The sequence below is a fragment of the Pipistrellus kuhlii genome, unplaced genomic scaffold (genome assembly GCF_014108245.1).
Source record: "Pipistrellus kuhlii isolate mPipKuh1 unplaced genomic scaffold, mPipKuh1.p scaffold_m20_p_8, whole genome shotgun sequence".
Taxonomy (NCBI): Eukaryota; Metazoa; Chordata; class Mammalia; order Chiroptera; family Vespertilionidae; genus Pipistrellus; species Pipistrellus kuhlii.
In genome coordinates this window covers 69,638,862-69,661,802 of record NW_023425584.1, presented here as the reverse complement: position 1 = coordinate 69,661,802, position 22,941 = coordinate 69,638,862, and the positions used below count along the sequence as shown (strand labels likewise).

Genomic DNA, 22,941 nt, shown 5'->3' with positions numbered 1-22,941 from the left:
GCCCAACTCATTGCTCTGGGGCCAAGACCAGGTGGCAAGGGCAGACTGGCCAGCTGGCGAGCTTCTGGCCTGGGCAGAAAGCCTGAGGTCCCGATGTCCCAGCACCCCCCCCCCCCCCCCGACTTCTCTAAGCTGCTCTGGACATTCCCACGCCCTGACCTCATGCCCACTTCATGGCCAGACCCATGTGGGCACTAGGGACCCTGGGACTAGTGTCCAGTTACCGGTTTGGCTCAGTGGATAGAGCATCGGCCTGCGGACTGAAAGGTACCGGGTTCGATTCCCGTCAAGGGCATGTACCTTGGTTGCAGGCACATCCCCAGCAGAGGGTATGCAGGAGGCAGCTGGTCAATGATTCTCTTGTCGATGTTTCTAACCCTCTATCCCTCTCTCTTCCTCTCTGTAAAAAATCAATAAAATACATTTATTAAAACACACACACACACACAAAAACCACTTCCCAGGCCCACCAGAGGCCTTCCCCTCTGGGGTCCAGGCGGCTGGAGCTGGTTCTCATCTGTGCCTGAGCTGCATGTGTCCACGAACCTAGGCACGCACACTCAAGCTGGATCCCAATGAGTGCACAGAGCCACCTGTAGACACGCATGCCGCCCGACGCACAGACTGCGCGCACAGTCTCACGGGAGAGCTGCTCTTTATTTCCTCCGGACAGGCCCTCCGGGAGCCAGCTCCGGCCTCTGTCACCAGGGCCTCCCTCCAGCCCCACGGCGGAGGGAGGCTCACAGCACTGTCTCCTTCATGCCGGATCTATCCACGAACCGGGCGATGGGTCTGGGGGCCTGTGGGCCTAACCCAGGTCCACCCCCCGTCATGCTTCCTGGTGATCCTCCTGGGCCTCCTGCTTCTGGCTCTGGGAGAAGTACAGGAACACCTAGCAGGCGGGTAGCCCGAGGGAACCGGAGGAGAAATGAGCTTGAGAGCCGGTCCCAGCCCCACCATTGCCTCCAGCGCCCCCTCCCGCTCCGCTCGGGCGCTTTGGGCACCTCCTCCAAGGTGGTCCGGTTCACGGAGAAGTCCTCCACGCCCTGCGCCGCCCCGTGTGCGGCCAGCTCTTCAAAGACACGCGCCAGGGTGCAGGGCCCGCCCGGCGGCAGCAGGAAGCGCAGGCGACCGCCGTAAGCCTCCCACTGCACGGCCCCCGGGAGCGCGGCCGCCAGGAAGGCCGCCACCGCATCAGTCCTCCCCGGGGGCACGCGCAGCGTCAGCATGTGGCCAGTCCCGAACCTGGTGGCGAAGGGGTGGTGGTGAAAGTGAAGTGGGGTGGTGGTGAGGGGGGTGGTGAGGGGTGAGGGGGTGGTGAGGGGGGTGGTAGTGAGGGGGTGGTGAAGGGGGGATGAAGGGGGTGGTGGTGAGGGGGTTGGTGAGGGGGTGGTGAGGGGGGGGTAAGGGGGTGGTGGTGAGGGGGGTGGGGAGGGGGGGGGGGAGGGGGGTGGTGGTGAGAGGGTGGTGAGGGGGGGGTAAGGAGGTGGTGGTGAGGGGGGTGGTGAGGGGGTGGTGAAAGGGGTGGTGGTGAGGGGGTGGTGAAGGGGGTGGTGGTGAAGGGGGGTGAAGGGGGTGGTAGTGAGGGGGTGGTGAAGGGGGGATGAAGGGGGTGGTGGTGAGGGGGGTGGTGGTGAGCGGGTGGTGAAGGGGTGGTTGTGAGGGGGGGGGTGAAGCGGGGTTGGTGAGGGGGGTGGTGGTGAGGGGGTGGTGATGGGGGGGGTGGTGGTAGAGGGGGTGGTGGTGAGGGGGGTGGTGGTGAAGGGGTGGTGAAGGGGATGGTGGTGAGGGGGGTGGTGGTGAGGGGGGTGGTGGTGAGGGGGTGGTGAAGGGGGTGGTGGTGAGGGGGTGGTGGTGAGGGGGATGGTGAGGGGGTGGTGAGGGGCGGGGTGGTGAGGGGGTGGTGAGGGGGGTGGTGGTGAGGGGGTGGTGAAGGGGGTGGTGGAGGGGGTGGTGGAGGTGATGGTGGAGGGGGTGGTGGTGAGGGGGGTGGTGGGAGGTCATGGGGGATGGAGGTTGTGAAGAGGAGTTGTGGGGATTGGGGGAGGGTGATGACAAACACACCTACGTACGCACAACCCCCCCATCCCCCCGCCCTCCTCTCTTCTGGCCCCACCCTCAATGCTAGGCTCCTCTTGACCCCCCCACCCAGCACACATGACCCCACTCCTGCTCCTCTGTGTCCTTTCACCAGCTAACTGCCACGCGTCCAAAACGGAAACCATTCCCCACCCCCCCACCTCCCCACCCCCGTCTATAAACGCTGTGGCGTACAAAGGGTTAAAATGCTCATCCCTGCTCTATCCCTTCCCCTCCCAGGGCCCCGCCTCCACCTGACTCCCCTGCTCACCTCACCCTGCTCACCCTCCACCCATGGCCCCCTTACCCACAGACTCCGGCCCTCCAGGGCCTGCCATGCCCTCACATCTCCCCTGGCCGGTCCATGGTCCTCACCTCCTCACCTCCTCACCGCTGGAGCCCAGCCAGCCCTGAGCTGAGCCTCTCGGGCCCAACACCAGCCCTTGAGGCTGACCGGCTCACCTGCCCTTGAGGTGCTGCGGGCTCCCCAGGCAGTGGAACCGCCCGTTCACCATGATGGCCAGGCGCGAACAGGCCGCCTCACAGTCCTCCATGCTGTCAGGACCAAGTGCCGTGAGCTCGGCCAGGCCCAGACCGCCTGCCCTCCAGGCCCGGGCCACGGCTCTGCTCTGAACGTGTGCGGCCGGGCCCAGGCCACCCCGCGCCTCGCATCCTCCCCCAGGGTCAGGACCACCCATCCCCGTATCCCCGTGCTCTGATGACAGCCCCTCACTGGGTCTGCCCCTCTCTCCGGAGCCTGGATGGGGGTGGGGTGTGAAGGCGGGAGTGGTGGGGCTGGGGGAGGGTGACTAGACACCTTGACCCTCAGCCCGGACTCAGCAGGGCCCACCTGTGCGAGGTGAGCATCACGGAGTGGCCCCTCCGCACCACAGCCAGGAGGCTGTTCCGGAGGAAGCGCCTCGCACCCGGGTCCATGATGGTGGTCGGCTCGTCCTGGGAGGGGCAGGGGGAAGACTCAGTGAGACTGGCCCTGCCCTGCCCGGCCCCACCCTCACCCAGGCTCAGCGCGTGCGCGCGCGCACACACACACACACACACACACACACACACACACACGCGCGCGCGCGTGCACACCCACCCACCAGAAGGATCACTGTCGGATCTCCCACCAGGGCCACGGCTGTCGCCAGTTTCCTCTTGTTGCCGGCGCTGTAGGTGCCCACGGGCTGGTCGGCATAGAGCTGGAGGCCCAGGTTTGCCAGGCTGCAGCTTACTGTCTGTGGGCAGGCGGGGGAGGGGAAGGGCCAGAGTAAGAAGGGAAGACCAGTTAGCACAGAGGGCCAGAGTTGGGGGGGGGGGGCAGAGTAATTGCGGGGACCAGAGTCAGAGGGTAATTGTGGGGACCAGAGTCAGAGGGTAATTGTGGGGACCAGAGTCAGCAGGGGTCAGAGTGAGTGTGGAAGGACCATAGTAAGTGTGGAAACCCAGGTGAGCAGGGGGGACAGAGTGAGCCAGGAGGGCTAAAGTGAACTGGGGGTGGGGGGGGGCAGAATGAACGGGGGCCAAAATGAGAGTGGGGTCAAAGCTAACAGGAGGATCAGCGTGAGCAAGGTAACCAGAGTGAGTGGGGACCAATATAAGGAGGGGACCAGAGTGGGGGGGGGGGCAGAGTTAATGTGGGTGAGGGAGCCAGAGTGGTGGGTCAGTGGGAGCCAGGGGATCCCATGTGAATGTGGCAGGGATCAGAGTGAGTGTAGGGAACCAGAGAGAACAGGGGACAAGACTGAGTAGATGGGGCCCTGGCCAGGTAGCTAAGTTGGTTAGAACATCGTCCGAATAAACCATGGTTGTGGGTTCAATACCCAGTCTGGGTACACATAAGAATCAACCAATGAGTGGGCAGAGAAAACTAGTAAATCCTCCCACCGGTTTTTGGAATGTTGCTATCTGGGTACATGTTTTCTTCTCTTCATGTAGTTATAGAGGCATCTAGTTTATAGCTAGTATATGTGTGCTGCTTGCTGGAAGGTTTAGTTTGGGCTCCGTGCGCTGGGGGTTGGGTGAAGAGGGCTAGCCCTGTCTTTCCCACAAAACACTAGCCGGTTTGCTCAGTGGTTAGATCGTTGGCCTGAAGACTGAAGGGTCACTGGCTCCATTCTGGTCAAGGGCACGTACCTCAGGATTTTAGGCTTGATTCCCAGCCAGGAGGCAACCAATTAATGTGTGTCTCTCTCTCTATCTCCCCATCCCTTCCTCTCTCTCTAAAATCATTGAAAAAATATATACTCAGGTGAGGAATAACAAAACAAAACAAAGAACAGCTCACAAACACTGTGGCATCGACAGGCAAAGGCAGGTAAAGGGGATGAGCGGGAAGGAGTCATCACTCTGTACCTCAGAGAGGTGCGTTGCACCAAGCACATGGAAAAATGTAATTCTTCAGGGAGGGAGGCGTGGTAACAGGTGGATTCATTCTTTTATTTATTTTTTTAATATGTTTTCATTGATTTCAGAGAGGAAGGGCGAGAGGGAGAGAGAGAGAAACATCAATGATGAGAGATAATCACTGACTGGCTGCCTCCTGCACACCCTATACTGGGGATCAAGCCTTGAACCCAGGCATGTGCCCTTGACTAGAATCGAACCTGGAACCTTTCAGTCTGCAGGCAGATGCTCTATCCACTGAGCCAAACCAGCTAGGGTGTGGGATTCATTCTTGCCAGGTATTCATTCTTTCCTGTAGGTATTTGACAGGTATTTCTTGATTGCCTATTGAGTATGAAATCTGTGCCCTATGATGCCAGATTTCATACTCAAGTTCTGGATTCAAATATTAATAAAATAGACCTTCTACTCTTAAATAAAGAAGAATCAACTAATGAATACATAAATAAGTAGAATAACAATTTGCGCCAAGACCGGTTTGGCTCAATGGATAGAGCGTCGGCTTGGGGACTGAAGGGACCCGGGTTCGATTCCGGTCGGGGGCATGTACCTTGGTTGTGGGCATATCCCCAGCGGGGGGTGTGCAGGAGGCAGCTGATCGATGACTCTTTCTCATCGATGTTTCTAGCTCTCTATCTCTCTTCCTTCCTCTCTGTACAAAATCAATAAAATATATTTTAAAAAAAAAAGTAGAATAACAATTCAATGTTTCTCTCTCTAAAACAAATTTTTTAAAAAGTGAACAGTGAGAATGGGGGAACCATGTAAGGAGGGAGGGACAGGACGAGAGTGAACGGGTAGGGGCTGTCCAGCAAGCGCGTTGGGGGGCCAGTGACCTGTGGTGGATCAGAGTGAATGCTGAATGAGGTGGGACCAGGGGCGGAAGCACAGTGAGTGAGTGGAACCGGGACCAGAGAGAGGACAGGGATGGAGGGGCCAGGGCGAGAACGGGGTGAAGGTAAATGCAGGGGCAGGGACAGGACGAGAACAGGGGCCACAGTGAGTGAAAGATGGGACCTGACCCAGGGGCAGAAAGGCTCCAAGTCCTCAGGCGGAGTGGAGTCCCAGAGGGAGTGGGGACAGCCACAGACAGGAGAGAAGGGGCAGGCTCTGAGCAGGGCAGGGGGACGTCCCAGAGCAGGGAGCTGGCGGGTGCAGCTTGGATGACAGCAGAAAGCACAGTAGAAAAAGAAAGGAAGGAAGGAAGCACAGCCGAAACCGGTTTGGCTCAGTGGATAGAGCGTCAGCCTGCGAGAGGGCCAGTGGACCTGGGCTCCAGGCCCGGCCAAGCAGAGCCAGTGTGGGCGGGATCCCGAGGTCCTGGTAGGATAAGGGGCAGCGGTCACCTGGACAATCTTGGCCTTGGGGACACCACGCAGGTGTGCAAACAGCTCCAGGTGCTCCCTGCCTGTCAGCAGCTCGAACACGGCATCCGACTGAGGGCAGTAGCCCGTGCGAGAGTACGCCGCGGCTGGTTTCCGAGTCACGCTGGCGACAGAGGACGGGGCTCAGGGGACTGGTAGCCCGGGCACGCTGGGCAGACACACGGTTCTCATTCACCCCCCAAGACCACCCTGTTAGGGACGACGGTGTCTCCGGGCTCCCTGCCTGTCCCATCCCTACCCACAAGCCCCTTACCTGTGGCCTATCAGCATGACCTCGCCCCAGCTGGGCAGTATGTCCCCAGTCACCAAGCGGAATGTGGACGTCTTCCCTGCTCCGTTCACGCCCAGCAGCCCGAAGCACTGCAATGACACCCACAGAGGGCGCGACAAGGCCGCGTTTCCCTGCGTCCCAGCACTTCTGTTCCGGGGGGATTTCTAAGTTCCTGTGTGTTGGGCTGTGAGCAAGGGAAGCTTCTGGGTGTGGGGAGGCAGAGGCTTTTGCTTAGCAAACAATGGTCGTTGGCACATGGGCTGTGTTTAATCAGTCCCGGCGTGTGCAGGCATCCTTCAGCAATGGCTCCACACAGAGGGGCCCGAGATTTCCAAATATTTCCTGCCACATGGGGAGTGCTCAGGCTGGGTGCACAGTCAGCCCAAGGCGGAGAGGTCGGCTAGCACACAGTAATCACTTCATAAAGGTTACTGGCACATGTGTGGACACCCACTGGGTGCTCAATAATGAATATGCTTGTCCTCAGTAGGGGCGTACTAATACCTTACTGCACACAGGAGGGTTCAATAAATGTAAGCACGCAGTAGGTGCCTAATGAGAGTTTGTTGGCTCAAAATAGAAGATCAAGTGTTGAGCTTTATTCAATAAAGGGCAGTGGGACCCAGCCAATGTGGCTCAGTGGTTGAGCAGCGACTATCAAACAGGAGGTCACAGTTTGATTCCCGGTCGGGGCACATGCCCAGGTTTCGGGCTCAATCCTCAGTAGGGGGCATGCAGGAGGCAGCCAATCAATGATTCTCTCTCATCACTGATGTCTTTTTTCTCTCTCTTCCTCTCTGAAATCAATCAATCAATCAATCAATCAATCAAGGGCAGAGAGTGCACAGTAGGGCAATCTCTCACTGCGCCTGAACCAGGACCTCTCTCTGGACTCACCTCTCCAGGGGGGATCCCCAAGCATAGATGGTCAACAGCTGGTACCTTCTGCCTGGGATACACCTGGGAGAAGTGCAGGACTCTGAGAAATGTGAGTGGGCCAATGGAAGCCCCCCGCCCCCACCTAGCACTCTGCACCTACCTTGGTTAGGTCCTGCAGCACCAACACGTCCCCCCGGGTGGCCCCTCCAACCACCCGCTGGCGCTCATGAGCCACATCCTCATCCTCCTTTCCCAGTGGAAGCAGTGGTCTCAGCGTGGGTCTAGGAACAGAGATATCAATGGGCCCAAAGCTGGACCCCAGCCCCTGCCACCCTTCCCTGGTCCCCACTGACTGCGGCAAGAAGCAGTTGCGGTGCTGCAGCAAAAGTGTAAAGAGGAGGAAGAGGGACCCCTGTATCGCCATGGCCTCGAGGTAATCGCCAACCACCTCCCAGTGCAGGGGTAATCGGAACCACCTGTCTCCTGTGGGAAAAGGAAGAAGAGCCTGGGTCCTTGGAGGGGCTTGGTTTCTGAGCCCCCTGTCACCTAAGTCACCTTAAGTTCTTAAGGGATCAAAAACTGGTTAGGCCACTCAACTGGGGTCTAAGTGTTATAGAAAACAATGATATCACCACCTCCTTTATTTACTTATTTATTTTTCACCTCCATTATTTAGGGCTTTTGAGATATAACCCAAGATGGAATTAGTTTTTATGGCTTTTTTTTCTGAATCTCTAACTTGAGCCAAACTTGGGGCCACCTCAGCCCTCTGGTTCTCTTTCTGGGGTCTGCTGTTTGTCCCTACCCTGTATAACTGATTCTTGGCTGGCACACCCCCCCTGGAGGAAAGTTCTCACCTAAGCGCTTTAAGGCATCAGCCATGGCTTGATTCCTCACCATATCGATGAGCCCCCTACCCAAGCAGAAGTGGGGGAAGTTAAGGAAAACCTGTTTCAGGATCCGGCTCACTTTCTGCAGTTCCTGCTCAGGAGCAGGAAGGAGGAGGTAGGTCAGGGGCCAAGGCCCCAGCCCCATCCCAGCCTGAGGCCCAGCCTTGCAGAGTCCCACCTGATCAGAGAAGAGCTCAAGCATAACGGTGGCCATGCTGCCATTGATGCCAATAAATAGGTTGATGCAGGTGAGCACCACGTAGGCAGTGCTGGGCACGGAGAAGAAGAAGGAGGCTGCGTACATGAGTGGTATGATTGACCAGCTGCAGGGGAGCAACAGGAGTTGCCTGGTAACCACACAGATGGGGGCTGAGTAGCCCTGAGAGGGATACATATCTTCCCTCCCATAGTCTGCATTGTAGAACCATATTAATATGAGTTGGGACAAGATGAGCTTTTAAGGCCACTCTATGCCCCACTGAATTAGATATCACTTGGAATTACCTCAAACCCCATATTCTTTCTTCTCCTTGGGAGCTACTGCAGAGTGCCATTTCCCTCAACGGTATTGGGAAAGGGGGTGTGGTAAGAACAGGCCCTGAGGGTATGGGAACCTCACCCATATAGTAGTAGCAACAGCAGGAAGGAAGGCAGGTTGGCAGGGGCCACATATGCTTTCCGCTGAAAGGCCAGAAATATGAGCACCACCATGCATGCTGGCACCAAGTAGTTACACTGCATAGGAGATGGCAGTTACCCCATCATTGTGCAAGGTTGGGAGCTGCCATCCTTAGCCCTGTAACCCACCCTAACCTCTCTGCATTCTAGGTATTAGGACATGAAGTCCCACAATCCCCGAAACTTCACCCCAGCCATCCTGGACAAGTCCCTGCCCAGAAAGGGCCAGAGGGGCAATGGAGAGTAGCAAAAAGCTGGGCCCCCACCCCTCTGGGGAGTCCCCGCACCATGTCCCAGAAAAAGTTGCCAAGCCAGTAAAGAATGGAGGACAGGCCCCCCATGAACTGCAGGTGTTGGGCTCCGGTGACACGCTCCTCAATGAGGACAAGAATGAAGCTGGCCGGGATGAAGGACATGGCGAAGACCACGCAGATGGCGATGAACACGTCCACCGAGGAGGCCATCCTGGGGGCAGGGGCACATGAGCTGCTCAGGGCAGAGCTGCATTCCACTGATGGAATCAAGATCCACAGGGCTGGTTCAAGCCATTTTGGGATGAGGGCGCCTGGGTCATTTGGCAGGGAGAGGTTTTACAAATCTCCAATAAGATAAAGGTTTATGTGATGAGTACACATGGGCCACTGGGGGAGACGTGAGCCTCCCCCAACCCCTTCCATCACCCAAAATAATAGGGAAACTGAGGTGGGAGAGAATATGCAGGGCAGAAAGACTCACAGGGAGGCCTTCAATAGCTGCTCCTTCGTGAGGTTCAGGGGGTGGTTGAGTGTGGTGATACTGCGAGCATGGCGGGTGTGGCCTGGTGGCAGGCGGGCATGTAGGAGTGCATTGTAGGCTCGGTTGACAAAGGCCACCATGGCATGCCAGCCCTTGTTGTTGAACCAGATCTAAGATGGGGTCAGGGCCAAGGGGTAAGGGTGACAAAGTGAGCCCTTCCCCCACTAGCTACCTGTCCACTATCCCCAGTTCCCACCTTGAGGCTCTCCTGAGGATCCAGGCCATGAGTCCATGTTAGGATGTGGTTCAGGGTGTGGTCGAGGACCCCACCAGGTTGGGGGTTCAGCAGCGCACGCAGCTCCTCCAGTGAGCGCCTCATCTCATGCCCTGAGGGTAGGCCCACATCTAGGGCCCCCAAAGAGAAGCCCCCATACCTATGGGACAGTGGGGGGCAGGGAGAGGCAGGGAGGGGCAGCTGAGGGCGGGAAGAACGGGATAGGAGAGCCCACGCGTGGAACGACAGAGGGATGTAGGAAGGAAACCCGAGGCAGCGGCCCTTCCTCACCTGACCTCATTCACCCCTTTCTTAGTCTTCAGGCTGAGAGACAGACAGACAAAGAGAGATGTGAGTGAGACGGTGCGACAGCGAAAAGGGGGTCGGGCATGGAGGGCACCAAGCCCAGGCATCCACCCTGATCTCTCTGTGGACCAGATCACCTCCTTGATCTGAGGACCCACACAGCAGCCAGGGACCCCAAGCCCTGCTGCTGCTCACCCCTGGCGCACTAGGCGAGGGTAGGTCTTGACCAGAAAGTCAGACAGGTTCCGGCCCGTCAGATTCTGCACAATTTCGCCCGAGTCACTCAGCGCCTGGGGTGGTGGGAGGCCACCAGCTGCAGCTGGGCAGTCGGGAAGCAGGCGGCGGGCGCCAGGCTGGCTGCACTGGCAGGCAGGGGACGGGAACTCCCTGTGGACAGAGGAGGTCAGGATTAAGACCTTCTCCACTTCCGGGGGAACCTCGGGCTCAGAACCAGCAGACGGTGGGCTGCATAAACTTGGGGGGGCTGCGGGACAGGGCAGAGCTGTGGGCATGCAGCTTCCAGGGGGCCAGCATGTGCAGGCTCCCAGGTCCCACTGGCTAGAGCCCAGATAGGGAAGCCAAGGCTAGAAAAGAGCGAGGTCCAGACTGAGGAACTCACCTTTCGGAGCTGTTACGCAGGAAAGGGTTCTCCAATCCTGCCTCCGCCAGCAGCGCCTCCAGCAGGCGGGCCCCCGCGGCGTCCACGGGAGCTTCCTCACTGTTGGGGTTGTGGGGTCAGGGCTGTGTCCATGGGTCCCGGGTCCTCCCACCACCAGCTCCCTCTTCTCTGTACCAACCTGAAGAAGGATACGTGGGCACCGTACATGCTGGGACTGAGCTGCAGAGCTGGGTCGATCTGGGAAGGCGGCACGATGAGGCTGACCATCAAAGCCAGGGCCACAAACAGGGCAGGCAGCAGGATCTGAAGGACCAGCCATTAGCTGCCCTCCCCACCTACCCTCCAGTCTTGCCACACCTTTCCCTGCTCCCACTCTACAACCATCTGTGGGTCCCCAGTGCTTTCAATAAAAGTGTGCCGAGTAGGGGATATGCCTGGGGTTAGGCAGTTGGATTAGGCAGAGTGTCCTCCCTAGTGTCCATCCCCCTTCACCTGTGAGAACAGACCACAGCGGCTACGGTAGGTAAGCCAAAAACGCTTGAGAAGCAGGGCTTGGAGCTTCTGGCAGATCAGTCTATAGCCCCATACCCGGTCCACGATGTCTGGCCCAGAGATCTGCAGAGCCGGTGTCTGTGAGGCAGAGCCAGCTGTGGGGGATGGGAGGGTCAGTGTTCATGCTATGGGGACTGCGAGAGGCCATGGTGCCACAGGGTCAGGGTGGGGCAACTCACCCAGGTCCCCATCCCCCAGGGCTGACTCCTCTGGCAGAATCCTGCGCCCCTGGGACCCCTTTGGCCGAGTAATGCCTACATAGGGGTGTTGTCTGTGGCAGCCATTTGTGGGACCACCAAGGGACAAGGTCAAGGGGGCTCAGATGAAGGGGTTCAGGAGTCAGAGATAGAGGTCAGGGTTATGCCTTGGCCAGACTCAGCCAGGAATCAGGACTGGGTATAAAGTGAGGTCCATCTCTGGACCAGTGTTAGGGGTGCAGGACAGACCTGCAGCCGCACCCTCTGGGTCTGTGTCCACAGCACAGCCTTCTACCGCCTTCAGGAAGATCTGGGGAGACGCAATAGGGGGCTCAAAGCCTGAAGACCCACAGGAGGGAGCCAGGGACTCAAGACCCTCCCATCCTCAGTTTCTCCAAGAGACTCCAAATCTCCAGGCTCCCACCAGCCCCCGCCTCCTCCACGGAGTGCTTGCTGTAGATAAGCAGACTCGTCCTCACTCCCGGCAGCCCTCCCCCAGCAACTGCACCTCCTCGAGGCTGGTGTCCGAGACCCTGTAGTCAGCCAGCCCCAGCTCCCCCAGCCGCTGGTCCAGCTCATGGAAGAGCTTGGCGAAGCTGCCATCCAGGGCACCCTCATAGGGCAGCACCAGCACCAGCTCATGCGATAGGTCCTTGACCACCTGTGCCCCGGGCACCTGGTGCTGCACCACTGCCAGCAGGTGGGGTGTACCTGAGTGAGCAGGGGGGCGTATCAGGGGCCCTGGCAAGGTGGGCAGCCCTGGCTCCTGCCTCACCCCTCTCAACCCAGCCTCCCTGGGGAAGGGACTTGGGTGACTCACAAGGGCCTGAGCCTGGGGACAGAGGAGGTCAGGGTTAGGCACCTGAGGGCAGGATTCCGTCTGGGATCAGAGCTGGGGTTCACCCAAGGACAGAGGTCAGAGGTAGGTTTCCGGGCTCAGCCCAGGGTCAGGGGTCCAGTCTGGGGTCATAAAGCCCTGTTGCCCTGAACCAAGCCACTGCCACCCACTGGCCCCCCCTCTGGTTCCCCTACCCCAGCCCTCACCAGCCCTGCTGCCATGGCTGCCCAGTTCACTCTCCTGACTGGCGTCCATGCTGTCCTTCAAGCCAGTGTCACCCTGCAGGCAGAGGGACACCAATTGTCATGGCCTTTGGGGCTGGATAGAGCCATCAGGGGTTGGGGGTCTAAGGTCAGCCCCAGCCCTTACCTTTGTGCTGGTGGCCAGGGGCTGGGGACACTTTGCCAGCCTCAGGTAGTAGCCAGATCCCAAGTGTCGGCGCAGGAAGAGTGGGGAGCCACAGCAGCATAGGCGGCCACCTGCCACCACGGCTATCCGGTCTCCCAAAAGCTCTGCCTCATCCAGGTGGTGGGTAGAAAAGATCAGCGTGCGACCTGGGCATAGGAATCCAACACACATGTATCATCAGGTCATCCGGTCTTTGTCTGTGTTGTAGCCTCTGATAAGAATTGCCTGCCCCATGTGGCAAACTCCTCCTCATCTCTCAAAACCCCATCCCTGCCCGCCAGCATGGCTCAGTGGTTGAGTGTCGACCTGTGAACCAGGAGATCACAGTTCAATTCCCCGTCAGGGTACATGCCCGGTTGTGGGCTCGATCCCCAATGTGGGGCATGTAGAAGGCAGCCGATCAATGATTCTCTCTCATCACTGATGTTTCTCTCTCTCTCTCTCCCTCTTCCTTTCTCTCTCTAAAAGCATTAATAAAAACATTTAAAAACAAAACAAATAAACAAAAAAAAATTCATCCCTAACACTTTCTCCTGAGAAGCCTTTTCTCCTTGTCGGAAACCATATATATATGTCGGGAATCAATAATATATATATATATATATATTATTGATTTCAGAGAAGAAGGGAGAGGAAGAGAGAGATTGAAACATCAATGAAGAGAATCGTTGATCAGTTGCCTGTATACTCCTACTGGGGATCAAGCCCACAACCCAGACATTTGCCCTTAACTAGAATTGAACCTAGCAGCCAGGACTTTTGTGGGAATTTTAAAAAACCTTTATTTGAGCCGAAACCGGTTTGGCTCAATGGATAGAGCGTCGGCTTGGGGACTGAAAGGTCCTGGGTTCGATTCCGGTCAAGGGCATGTACCTAGGTTGTGGGCATATCCCCAGTAGGGGGTGTGCAAGAGGCAGCTGATCGATGACTCTCTCTCATTGATGTTTCTAACTCTCTATCTCTCTCCTTTCCTCTCTGTACAAAATCAATAAAATATATTAAAAAAAAAAAAAAAGCCTTTATTTGAGCCACACTGAGGAGATATGCCAGGGAGCTTACCAGGGAACAAGAACTCAAATGTTCTTCTCCTGTTTTTTTTTTTTTTTTTTTTCGTTGTTGTTGTTTTTAATATATTTTATTGATTTTTTTTTTTTTTTTTTTTTTTTTTACAGAGAGGAAGAGAGAGGGATAGAGAGTTAGAAACATCAATGAGAGAGAATCATCGAAGAGCTGCCTCTTGCACACCCCCTACTGGGGATGTGCCCACAACCAAGGTACAAGCCCTTGACCAGAATTGAACCTGGGACCTTTCAGTCCGCAGACCAACGCTCTATCCATTAAGCCAAACCGGTTTCGGCCTTTCCTGTTTTTTAGGAGAGCTATTTTGCCAGTCGGCAAAGCCTTTCAAGATATCTGGTTAAACTTCACACCCTTGCCCTGGCTGGTTTGGCTCAGTGGGTAGAGTGTTGACCTGCAGACTGAAAGGTTCTACGTTCGATTCTGGTCAAGGGCACATGCCCAGGTTGCGGGCTCAATGCCCAGTAAGGGGGTGGGGGGGTATGCAGGAGGCAGCTGATCAGTGACTCTCTAATCATTGATGTTTCTATCTCTCTCCCTCTCCTTTCCTCTCTGGGGTCAATAAAAATATATTAACAAACAAAAACACTTTGCACCTTTACTTGTCGCTAGGGCAGACAATAAAGAAAAATGCCACTAAAAAAATAACACAAACAAACAAAACACACACACACACACACACACACACACCATAAAACAAAACAAAACAGACCACTTCAGGCAGCAACCCACAGAGAAAAAACAGAAACCTTTGGCCCCTCAAACAGAACCCAGGAGAACCTGTGCTGCCCCCAACGTTTACCTCCCCGGTATTTGAGCAGCAGCTCCCAAATGTTGCGACGGGAAGCAGGGTCCAGACCAGCTGTGGGCTTATCCAGGATGACGACTTGGGAGCCACCCACAAAAGCAATGGCCACTGAGAGCTTTCGTTGCATGTCTCCTGGGCAGGGATAAGGGCCTGGATTTCAGCATGAAACACCCCCACCCCATATTGAACAGGACTGCCTCCCCTTTCCATGTCCCTTTCCCCACCCACCTTGACCTCAGCACCAGCTTATTCCGGGTGCCCCAGGTCTCCTCTGGCTTCCCAGTACCTTGGGTAAAGTCCCAGCCCCCTCTCCAGCCTCATCGCCACCCATCTGACCAGGTTCCTCCCCAGGCCAGGCTCACCGGAGAGGTGGCGTGTCTGTGCGTGCTGCTTGGGGACAAGCCCTACATCCTGCAGCAGATGGTCCTGCTCTGGGCCCATGGCAGCCGAGCTCAGACCCTTCACCCGACCGTAGAACCAGATGTGCTCCTCCACAGTAAGCCTGCGGCCACGGGCAAAAACAGTGGCCACCATAGCAGGCAGGGCCTTCGAGAACACCCAGCCCCTCCCTCCGTTACACCCCAGGACTCACAGGTCAAACAGCACATTGTACTGAGGGCAGACGCCCAGGTGGGGCCGGATGGCTGCCATTCTGGTCTGAACGTTATGGCCCAGGACATAGGCGGAGCCACCAGTGGGTGGGAAGAGGCCACTCAGGATGGACCTGGGGGTGAGGGGGTCTCAGAGCATCTGTTCCTTCAAAAGTGGAAACTGAGGCCCCCAAAGAAGGGGCACCAGCATCTATGGAGCACCTATGGCATGCCCAGACCAAGGTGGAGTTCTATCTCTATCTTTTTTTTTTTTTTTAATATATTTTATTGATTTTGTACAGAGAGGGAGAGAGAGAGAGAGAGAGAGAGAGAGAGAGAGAGAGAGAGAGAGATAGAAACATCGATGAGAGAGAGTCATCGATCAGCTGCCTCTTGCACACCCCCTACTGGGGATCTGCCTGCAACCAAGGTACATGCCCTTGACCGGAATCGAACCCGGGACCCTTCAGTCCCCAAGCTGACGCTCTATCCATTGAGCCAAACCAGTCCCAGCATCTATCTCTATCTGATAGCAGGGAACTGAGGATCAAAGGAAATGCTTGTTACCTGCCCGTCATGCACCCAAGGTGACCTGGGGGTCACCCTCCCAATGCAGAGATGGGAGCCTTCTGGCCCCAGATGCCTTTCCCAGTTAATCAGATATGCAAACAGGCCCGGGGGCGTGGTGTGGCCACTCACAGCGTGGTGGTCTTGCCAGCACCATTGCGGCCCAGGAAGGCGGTGATTTGGTTCTGGTAGAAGTCCAGGCTGAGCCCGCTGAGGGCCGGCCTTGGGTTGCCAGGAAAGCGCTTTACTAGGTCCCGAATGGAGACCCCTGGAATCAGGCCGGACGGAGCCTCTTCTACCAGCTCTGGGGAGACAGGGCAGTCAGCGGTGGCGGGAGCCTGGGCAGCCATTAGAGCCCGTCCGTGTAGTCAGGGACCGCTCAGGCTCCAGCTTATAGGAGTTAGGGAAGCCCCCAGGGATGTGGGGAGCTGAGATGCCCAGAGACTGGGATCTGATTGGATTTTGGAGGGGCTTTGGGGTCCCACTGGGGAAGCAGCTATGAAGGCTTGTTTCCTCACCCTTTGGGTCCTGCCAGGTTGGGGGCAGGTCAGAACTCTTGAGGGGTCTAGGCCCAAACCAGTAGCTCCTCCGAAAGGGAAAGTTCCATGGTTCCGGGATCCCATACTGGCCTGGGGACAGCGGTGCTCAGTTATCCTTTGAGCCTCCTTCCCCGGGAGTATTCCTGGCATTCGAGGAGGGAGGTGACTAGGAGACCCCGCCCTCCTTCCCCAGGCTGTCCTCCAGAGGCAGCCGCCTGTGTGCATATGTCAGGAAGCCCCACCCTCACACCTTGGAGGTCCCATCCTGAGCAGACCCGGCCCTCAGCCCAGCCTCCCTGGAACAAGTGTGCGGTCAGGAGTCCCTACTCATAGAGTCCACCTGGGCACACAGCCTCCAGGTACCAAGCGGTGAGACCATAGAGCAGGGCATCCAGCAGCAGAAGGCCGGAGACCTGGGCCAGGCTGAAGACATCGGCCGCGGGCCCGGTGTCTATGTTGTGCCACTGTGCGCCCTCGCCCTGCTTCTCCAGCAGCATCAGGCTCTCGCAGCCAAAGCCAAAGGCCACGGGCGACAGGATGCTCTGCGGGGGGAGGGGGGGGGTATAGAGGCAGGTGGGTCAGAGGACGAATGCAGCCGCCATCCTGCATCCTGCGCCTCCCCCCAGGCCCGGCTCTCACCACGGCCACACGGCCGCCCTCGGGCAGCTGGTCCCTCCAGGCCACGCACAGCACGTAGGGCAGGTAGAGCATGAAGTACACGAGGCCCCCCCAGGCGGCTGCCAGGTTGGCCTGGGAGAAGAAGACGCTCAGCAAGTAGCACTGGGCCACCGTGGCCACAGCGAAGGCCGCCAAGAACAAGAAGAGCACGACTGGGTGGCTATAGGGGAGGATGTCCCCGAGCTGCAGGAGACGTAGGGGGCTCCGATGAGACCGGATTTGCCCAGGGGCATGCACCCGCGCGAGGCTCCTCCTGCCCGTCACCCTCCTCTGCGTGCACACCCCACGCTGCAGCCAGGAAGACATGGCGCCCCACCTTGAGCACCACCACGAGCAGGGCAGTGTTTAAAAGGAAGGAACAAAGGCAGCTGAGGAACCAGCCCAGCCACAGCGCAGCACCGCTGAGTCCCATGGCGCGCATGGTGTAGCGCAGCCGCGTCTCCTTCTCCCGCACCAGGGCCTTCACTGTCAGGGACACGGAGTAGATCCAGGCCAGGGTCAGGAACAATGGCAGCCACCAGCTCAGCACACGCAGGAACCTGGGGCGGCAGGGGTGGAGGCTGGAGACCCTGTGCAGCCCCCATCTGACACTATGGTTCCCATCCCACCATCCTAAGGCACAGGCAGCTATGGACATTTGTCCTCTTATCCTCGGACCCTTCATTCAGCCTAAGGGTCCGAGCTGTCAGCATAGGCCACATTCTCTCTGTGCCAGGGGACCCCAGACCCTTAGAGGTCCCTGTTCTTCCTCTACAGGTGTCTGGGGGTGGCCCACCTAAGCCAGCTATTCACGGCCTTGACTTCATGAATGTTCCAAATGGAGACCAGCTTCTTCCCCCCCCCCCCCCCCAGACCTGGTATCTGCAGCTGGGGAAGGAGTGGGGAGGGAGCACCCACCCATCATCCACATAGCACGGATAGGGCATCTGCTGCAGGTAGAGGTTGGCACGGGGTGCACTGCCACTGAGCACACGCATTGCTGCATGCTCCAGCAGGTCCTGCAGGTACACGAAGCCACCCAACACATAGCGCATATCTGTCAGGGGGTCAGCAGCCGGGCCCGAGTCCCAGAACCTGCAGCAAGGAGCACAGCAATTGGCTGTAGGGACTGGCTGGAAACACCACCCTCCACCCCGTGCCCATTTTACCAATTTCGTTCTGTCCACACCCACAGGCTCAACTACAGCCTGGCCAGGCCTGCTACGCAATTGCCCCACACCCACTCCATTCACCACAGAAGCCAACGCATTGAGCCCACCCACCAGCCCCTTCAGCAGGCCCATTACACAACCTAGGTCCTGCCCACCATGGACCCCAATTGGTCTAAGGCCGTGGTCGGCAAACTGTAGCTCTTTGGCCCCTTGAGTGTGGCTCTTCCACAAAATACCTCGGCCTGGGCGAGTCTATTTTGAAGAAGTGGTGTTAGAAGAAGTTTAAGTTTAAAAAATTTGGCTCTCAAAAGAAATTTCAGCCGAAACCAGTTTGGTTCAATGGATAGAGTGTCGGCTTGTGGACTGAAATATCCCAGGTTCGATTCCGGTCAAGGACATGTACCTTGGTTGCGGGCACATCCCCAGTGGGGTGTGTGTGTGTGTGTGTGTGTGTGCAGGAGGCAGCTGATCCATGTTTCTCTCATCAATGTTTCTAATTCTCTATCCCTCTTCCTTCCTCTCTGTAAAAAATCAATAAAATATATTTTAAAAAAGAAATTTCAATTGTTGTACTGTTGATATTTGGCTCTGTTGACTAATGAGTTTGCCGACCATGGGTCTAAGGAATCAATCAGACTCTGCCTGCCTGGTCTCTAATGGGGGATGGGGATGGGGGGTGAGGGTGGGGGTGGGGGTGGGGGATAGACAATGGGAGGAATGCCCTGGCTTCATCCATCGCGATCTTGGTCCCACCCCCAAGCGTGGCCACACTCCCACCTGTCCCTGATCTTATTGGTTGTGACGACATTGTTAATGTCCATGCGGATCTTGATGTGTATGTGGCCCGGGCCAGGGAGCTGCTCTCCGTCCCGGGAATCCTTGGGGTCCACGTCCGGGGAATCCTGGGGGCCCAGGAAGACCACACCTGCCCAGAAGCGGTGCTCGGCAAGCAGCTCCAAAGCCCGCTTCACCAGGGCCTCCTCCGAGGGTGCTGCCTCCAGCTTGTCCAGGGTCACACACTGAGAGGGTACACGGCCTGGGTCAGAGGGCCCTGGTCCCGTCCTGGGCCTCGGGGTTGAGCTGAGCTTTTTCCCACGGCAGGTCCCACCCCTCCAGCAGCTCCCCTATAGGACAGGCTAGTTCTCCCCTCAAAAGAGTTTCCCAAGTGGATGGCCCCTCACCTCCATAACACGGCCCACTGTGCCCATCAGAAGCTCCACATCTGCATAAGCTTCCTGCCAGCTATAGCCACCGCTAGAGGGATCCAGAAAGGCTTGAAGAGCATCCACCTGGTGCAGGCCTCTGGGTCCTGGCTGCCTCTTTCCTTTGTTCTGAATTTGCAGGAGCCTCTGGGGAACGGCAGGGGGATGTGGCGGTCTGCCTGGGGCACTCTGTCTTGTTACCCTTCTTCCCATGGTGGAGCCTGTCCTCAACATGGAGGTCACATTTTGCACCTCCTCGCCCTTGCCCAGGAGGCCCTGACCTGCCCTTTGCCCTAATCCTCAGCAGAGGCTGATAAGACTGGGGAGGCTGTAGATCAATCCGCCACCCTCCACGGTGGGCCCACCTGCAGCATGGCTATGTTCGCACTGTCATTCATAAAGCTGAAGAGCTGTGGTCTCAGCACCTTCCACACCTCCTGGAGATCCTTCAACATAGTCAGCTCCTCGAAGGTCCGGTTCACCTGGGGGAGGCAGGAGCCCAGGTCAATGCCATGCGCACCCATTCACGACCCATCTTCTAACAGAGGATCCTCGCCTACTTTCTCCTCCACTTTGCTCCACCCTGTGCCTTTGAGGACTGGCACATGCCTCCCAGGGCCTTCTCTCAGGCCTGGCCCTCATCCCCCGAGCTGAGGGAGGGACCAGGGGCCCCTCCCACCCTAACCTGTGCCATGAGCTGCCGAGTGAAGGGCGTGTCCGGTGCAAACAGCAGTTTCCCCAGGACCAGTGGCTTCAGGCGCCTCCAGAGCCGGTGGGACAGCGGGTGCATGTTCAGGGTCCCCATCAGCTCAGCACAGGCAGGGCCTGGTCAGAGGTGCCGTGAGGCCATGCTCCCACACCACTTCCCAAACTGGGAAACCAAGGTCAATCACTCACTCAGGCCAGGGTTGGGTAGGGTTGGCTCCTGCATCACCGACTGCTTCAGGTCACTGGCCTCATACCTGTTGAGGGAGGGCTCCCTAGAGAGTCTAGGTCCCTTGTCACCACAGAGGGATTCCAGCACTACTTCCAGGGAGCCACCTGTCTGCCGAGGTCTCCGCAATATTCCCCGAAGCTCTGCCAGGCTGGGCAGCGCCAGGATCTGGAGAGAGGTCGCCAGAGGGTGCTGTCAGTCCTCCCTCCTGCACAGTCCCATTGCTAACCCTTAACTAGGGCAGGGCACCCCATCAGGAGCACCTTCTCCCCCTCTTTCTGCCCAAAAATCTTACCCGAGGTGAGTACCCAGGACTACCCTGTCACCGTGCCCCTCCAGTTTCCTGCATGGGGTGGGGGATGAGGGGCCTCTTACTTGCCGGACCAGGTCCTCTGCTCCTTTCACAAAGCTGCCCACTGACTCTTGGGTTTGGCCCGGCAGAGACCTCTGGGAAGAAAGATAACAGGGTGACAACGACCTTGTGTGAGGTCTCACTAGAGGGCACTTTGCCAGGCAGTTTACACTATGGGTACAGACCCCATTTTATTAAAGGGGAAACTGAGGCTCCAAGAAGCACTTGGACTTGCTCAAGGTCTCAAAGCCTAGGATCCACCACCATGCCAGACACGGCCTGTCTAGGCTCCAGGGACAGCCCAGACAAAAGTCAGGAGGCTGGAATCAACTGCCCTGGGAGGGAGTCATCTGGCCCAGAATGGGGCAGGGCCAGGACTTCCTGAGAGCAGGGTCTCAGAGTTGGCCACATTGCACCCAGCCCCACCTCACCCCTCGCAGCAGTGTTCCCAGCAGCTCCGTAGCCAGGGATGGTCTCTCCTGCAGCTGATCACTTGACTGAGACCGGACTGTAGGAGGCACACAGGAAGCACAGGCTTAGGCAATGTTTAGCCTGAAACATCATGCCTCCACCTGTGCCCATTTCAGAGCCAGGCAGGGCGAGTCTCCGAGCTCAGCATCACCTACCAGAAGACCCTGGCCGCCCATTCGCTCTCAGTGCAGTCCTTAACTTGGGCATCTGCTTCCCCAGGCTGGCCAGCCTCCTGTAGGCCTTGTGGCTCCCCAGGAAAGAACGGATATCTTCCAGGGACCGGGAGACCCTGGAGACACAGAGAGTGCAGGAAGCAGGGGCTCAGTGGGCATCTCGGCACCCACCAGCGGCCTCCGCACCCGCAGCACTTGCTCACAGGGAATCTTTAAAGTTGTCGAAGACGCCTGGCTCCTCACTGGGCAGGTGCTGCGGGAAGCAGGTGTTGTTCAGGTTGCAGATGAGACCCTGGAGCCAGGGCACGGTGCCTGCAGAGGGCAGCGGCTTGCCGGGGAAGTGGCCTGCGGGAATGCCAGGTGTTGCCAGGTATTAAGGGCCTTGTCAGAGTCCTCACCCTGATCCCACTCAGCCATTTATTGGGTGCCGGGTCTGTGTTCTCTGGGGCCCCTGTGCATAAGGGGACTCCCTTGCCCCCCGTCATCAAAGCACCTGGACCCTTTGAGGGGGCTTACATTCATGCTGCTCCAATGGGGGTTGGAAAAAGCGGATGGCCACCAGGATTAAGAAGAAAAAGAGAGGCCACAACAACTCCACCAGGAACTGGATCTGGGGTAGACAGAACAAGCAGGACAGTGGGCAACAGTGGGGAGCGCCTGGGCCGTGCCCAACCTCTCCTAAACGCCCGGGCGTTACCGGCTGTCTCTGGCGATACAGGAAATTCTTCCAAAGAAGCAGCCTCAGCTGTGTACAGAAAGCCATGATGGAGATAGACAGGAGGCAGGACCGAGGGGTCAGACTGAAGATGTGCTGTGCAGCTGCGGGTAACTCCCTGTCCCTCTCAGAACTTCATTTCTCTATTCCATTGTGCAGGATTTCTGGACATCTGCCCAGAGTTAGGCAAACAGTAAGCACTTATTAAAGTGTTTACTCCCTGAAGGGGACCAATGGGAGCCCTGCCTGAGGTCATCCTTACATCTGATTGGTTGCCAGGGCTGTCACTCCCTTAGCAGCTGGTGAGGAAAAGCTATCAACTAATTATTGGGGGGGGGGGGGGGGGCCTCAGCCTAGGTAACTCTTTCATCTCCAGGGTTTACCTGGAGTCCACTTGAGGGCCTCCAGATCCTGGCCTACAACCTTATCCTGGACCATAGGAGGGACCCCCCCACGCTCTTCCTGGATGATGATAGCAAAGTATTTACTGTGAACAATTTACACGCCTGGCTGGAAGAGGGGGCAATTCAGGAGCCCAGAGATAGGCAGTCATCCAGCTGGAGGCCGGACCCCAGCTCCACCTACCACTCATGTATTATTCATCGCTCAGAAGACCCCTCCCCCCAAGATCTAGAAAATGGGTTAGAAGAGACAGTGATGGAGGCTTCTGGAACCAGTGATCCTGACCCCATCTCTTGCTTGGAATTGTCCAGCATTGGCCTACTTCATTCCTGTACAGATGGGGAAACTGAGGTCGCCAGCGGAATAGGGAGTTGCCACAGCTCCCATACAAAGAAGCTGCACTCTAGAACTCTCCTTTACATAAAGTGGGATCTGGGAGAGCGGCCTCAGTTTCTCCTTTGGTAAAACTTGGAGGCAGGCTTGGAGGGGTTCTAATGAGGAAAGGGGCTGCAGGTGTAAAAATTAGTGGCCACCCATTGGCTCCTCGCCCTTGGCCACGGCTGTCGCTATGGTACCCACTCGTAGGCGCCACTGGCCAGAACCACCGTGCCGCCCTCCGTCTCCCCACTTTTTCCGCCTTTCTGTGCGCAACAAGCTATCGCGCGGTACTGCATGGCGCTTCCCTCCATCCCATTCCGTTAGCATTTGGGGGCACAATAAATTGTTTAAACCTTAAAAAAAAAATTAGTGGCCAGCCCTGACGGT

General features: G+C 57.4%; 1 protein-coding gene across 1 annotated transcript; it reads right to left on the bottom strand.

Moving 5' to 3' along the window:
* Nucleotides 1-684: 684 nt before the first annotated feature.
* Nucleotides 685-21,978, bottom strand: ABCA7 (ATP binding cassette subfamily A member 7). The gene is given in 48 exon segments (XM_045576647.1): nt 685-820; nt 823-892; nt 1,005-1,245; nt 2,542-2,634; nt 2,930-3,033; nt 3,183-3,317; nt 5,832-5,973; nt 6,124-6,230; nt 7,039-7,101; nt 7,181-7,301; nt 7,374-7,503; nt 7,878-8,001; nt 8,089-8,257; nt 8,530-8,645; nt 8,876-9,053; nt 9,324-9,493; nt 9,580-9,757; nt 9,889-9,921; nt 10,099-10,350; nt 10,352-10,387; nt 10,523-10,621; nt 10,701-10,825; nt 11,015-11,169; nt 11,254-11,358; nt 11,521-11,581; nt 11,780-11,982; nt 12,316-12,388; nt 12,479-12,663; nt 14,397-14,534; nt 14,765-14,904; nt 14,995-15,126; nt 15,692-15,863; nt 16,078-16,188; nt 16,439-16,640; nt 16,738-16,959; nt 17,093-17,315; nt 17,674-17,850; nt 18,705-18,946; nt 19,109-19,276; nt 19,495-19,611; nt 19,815-19,954; nt 20,027-20,231; nt 20,439-20,508; nt 20,842-20,923; nt 21,042-21,175; nt 21,263-21,404; nt 21,576-21,669; nt 21,757-21,978. Coding segments are annotated over 48 exon segments (6,525 nt in total). The 5' UTR covers nt 21,823-21,978; the 3' UTR covers nt 685-740.
* Between the last annotated feature and the right edge of the window lie 963 nt (nt 21,979-22,941).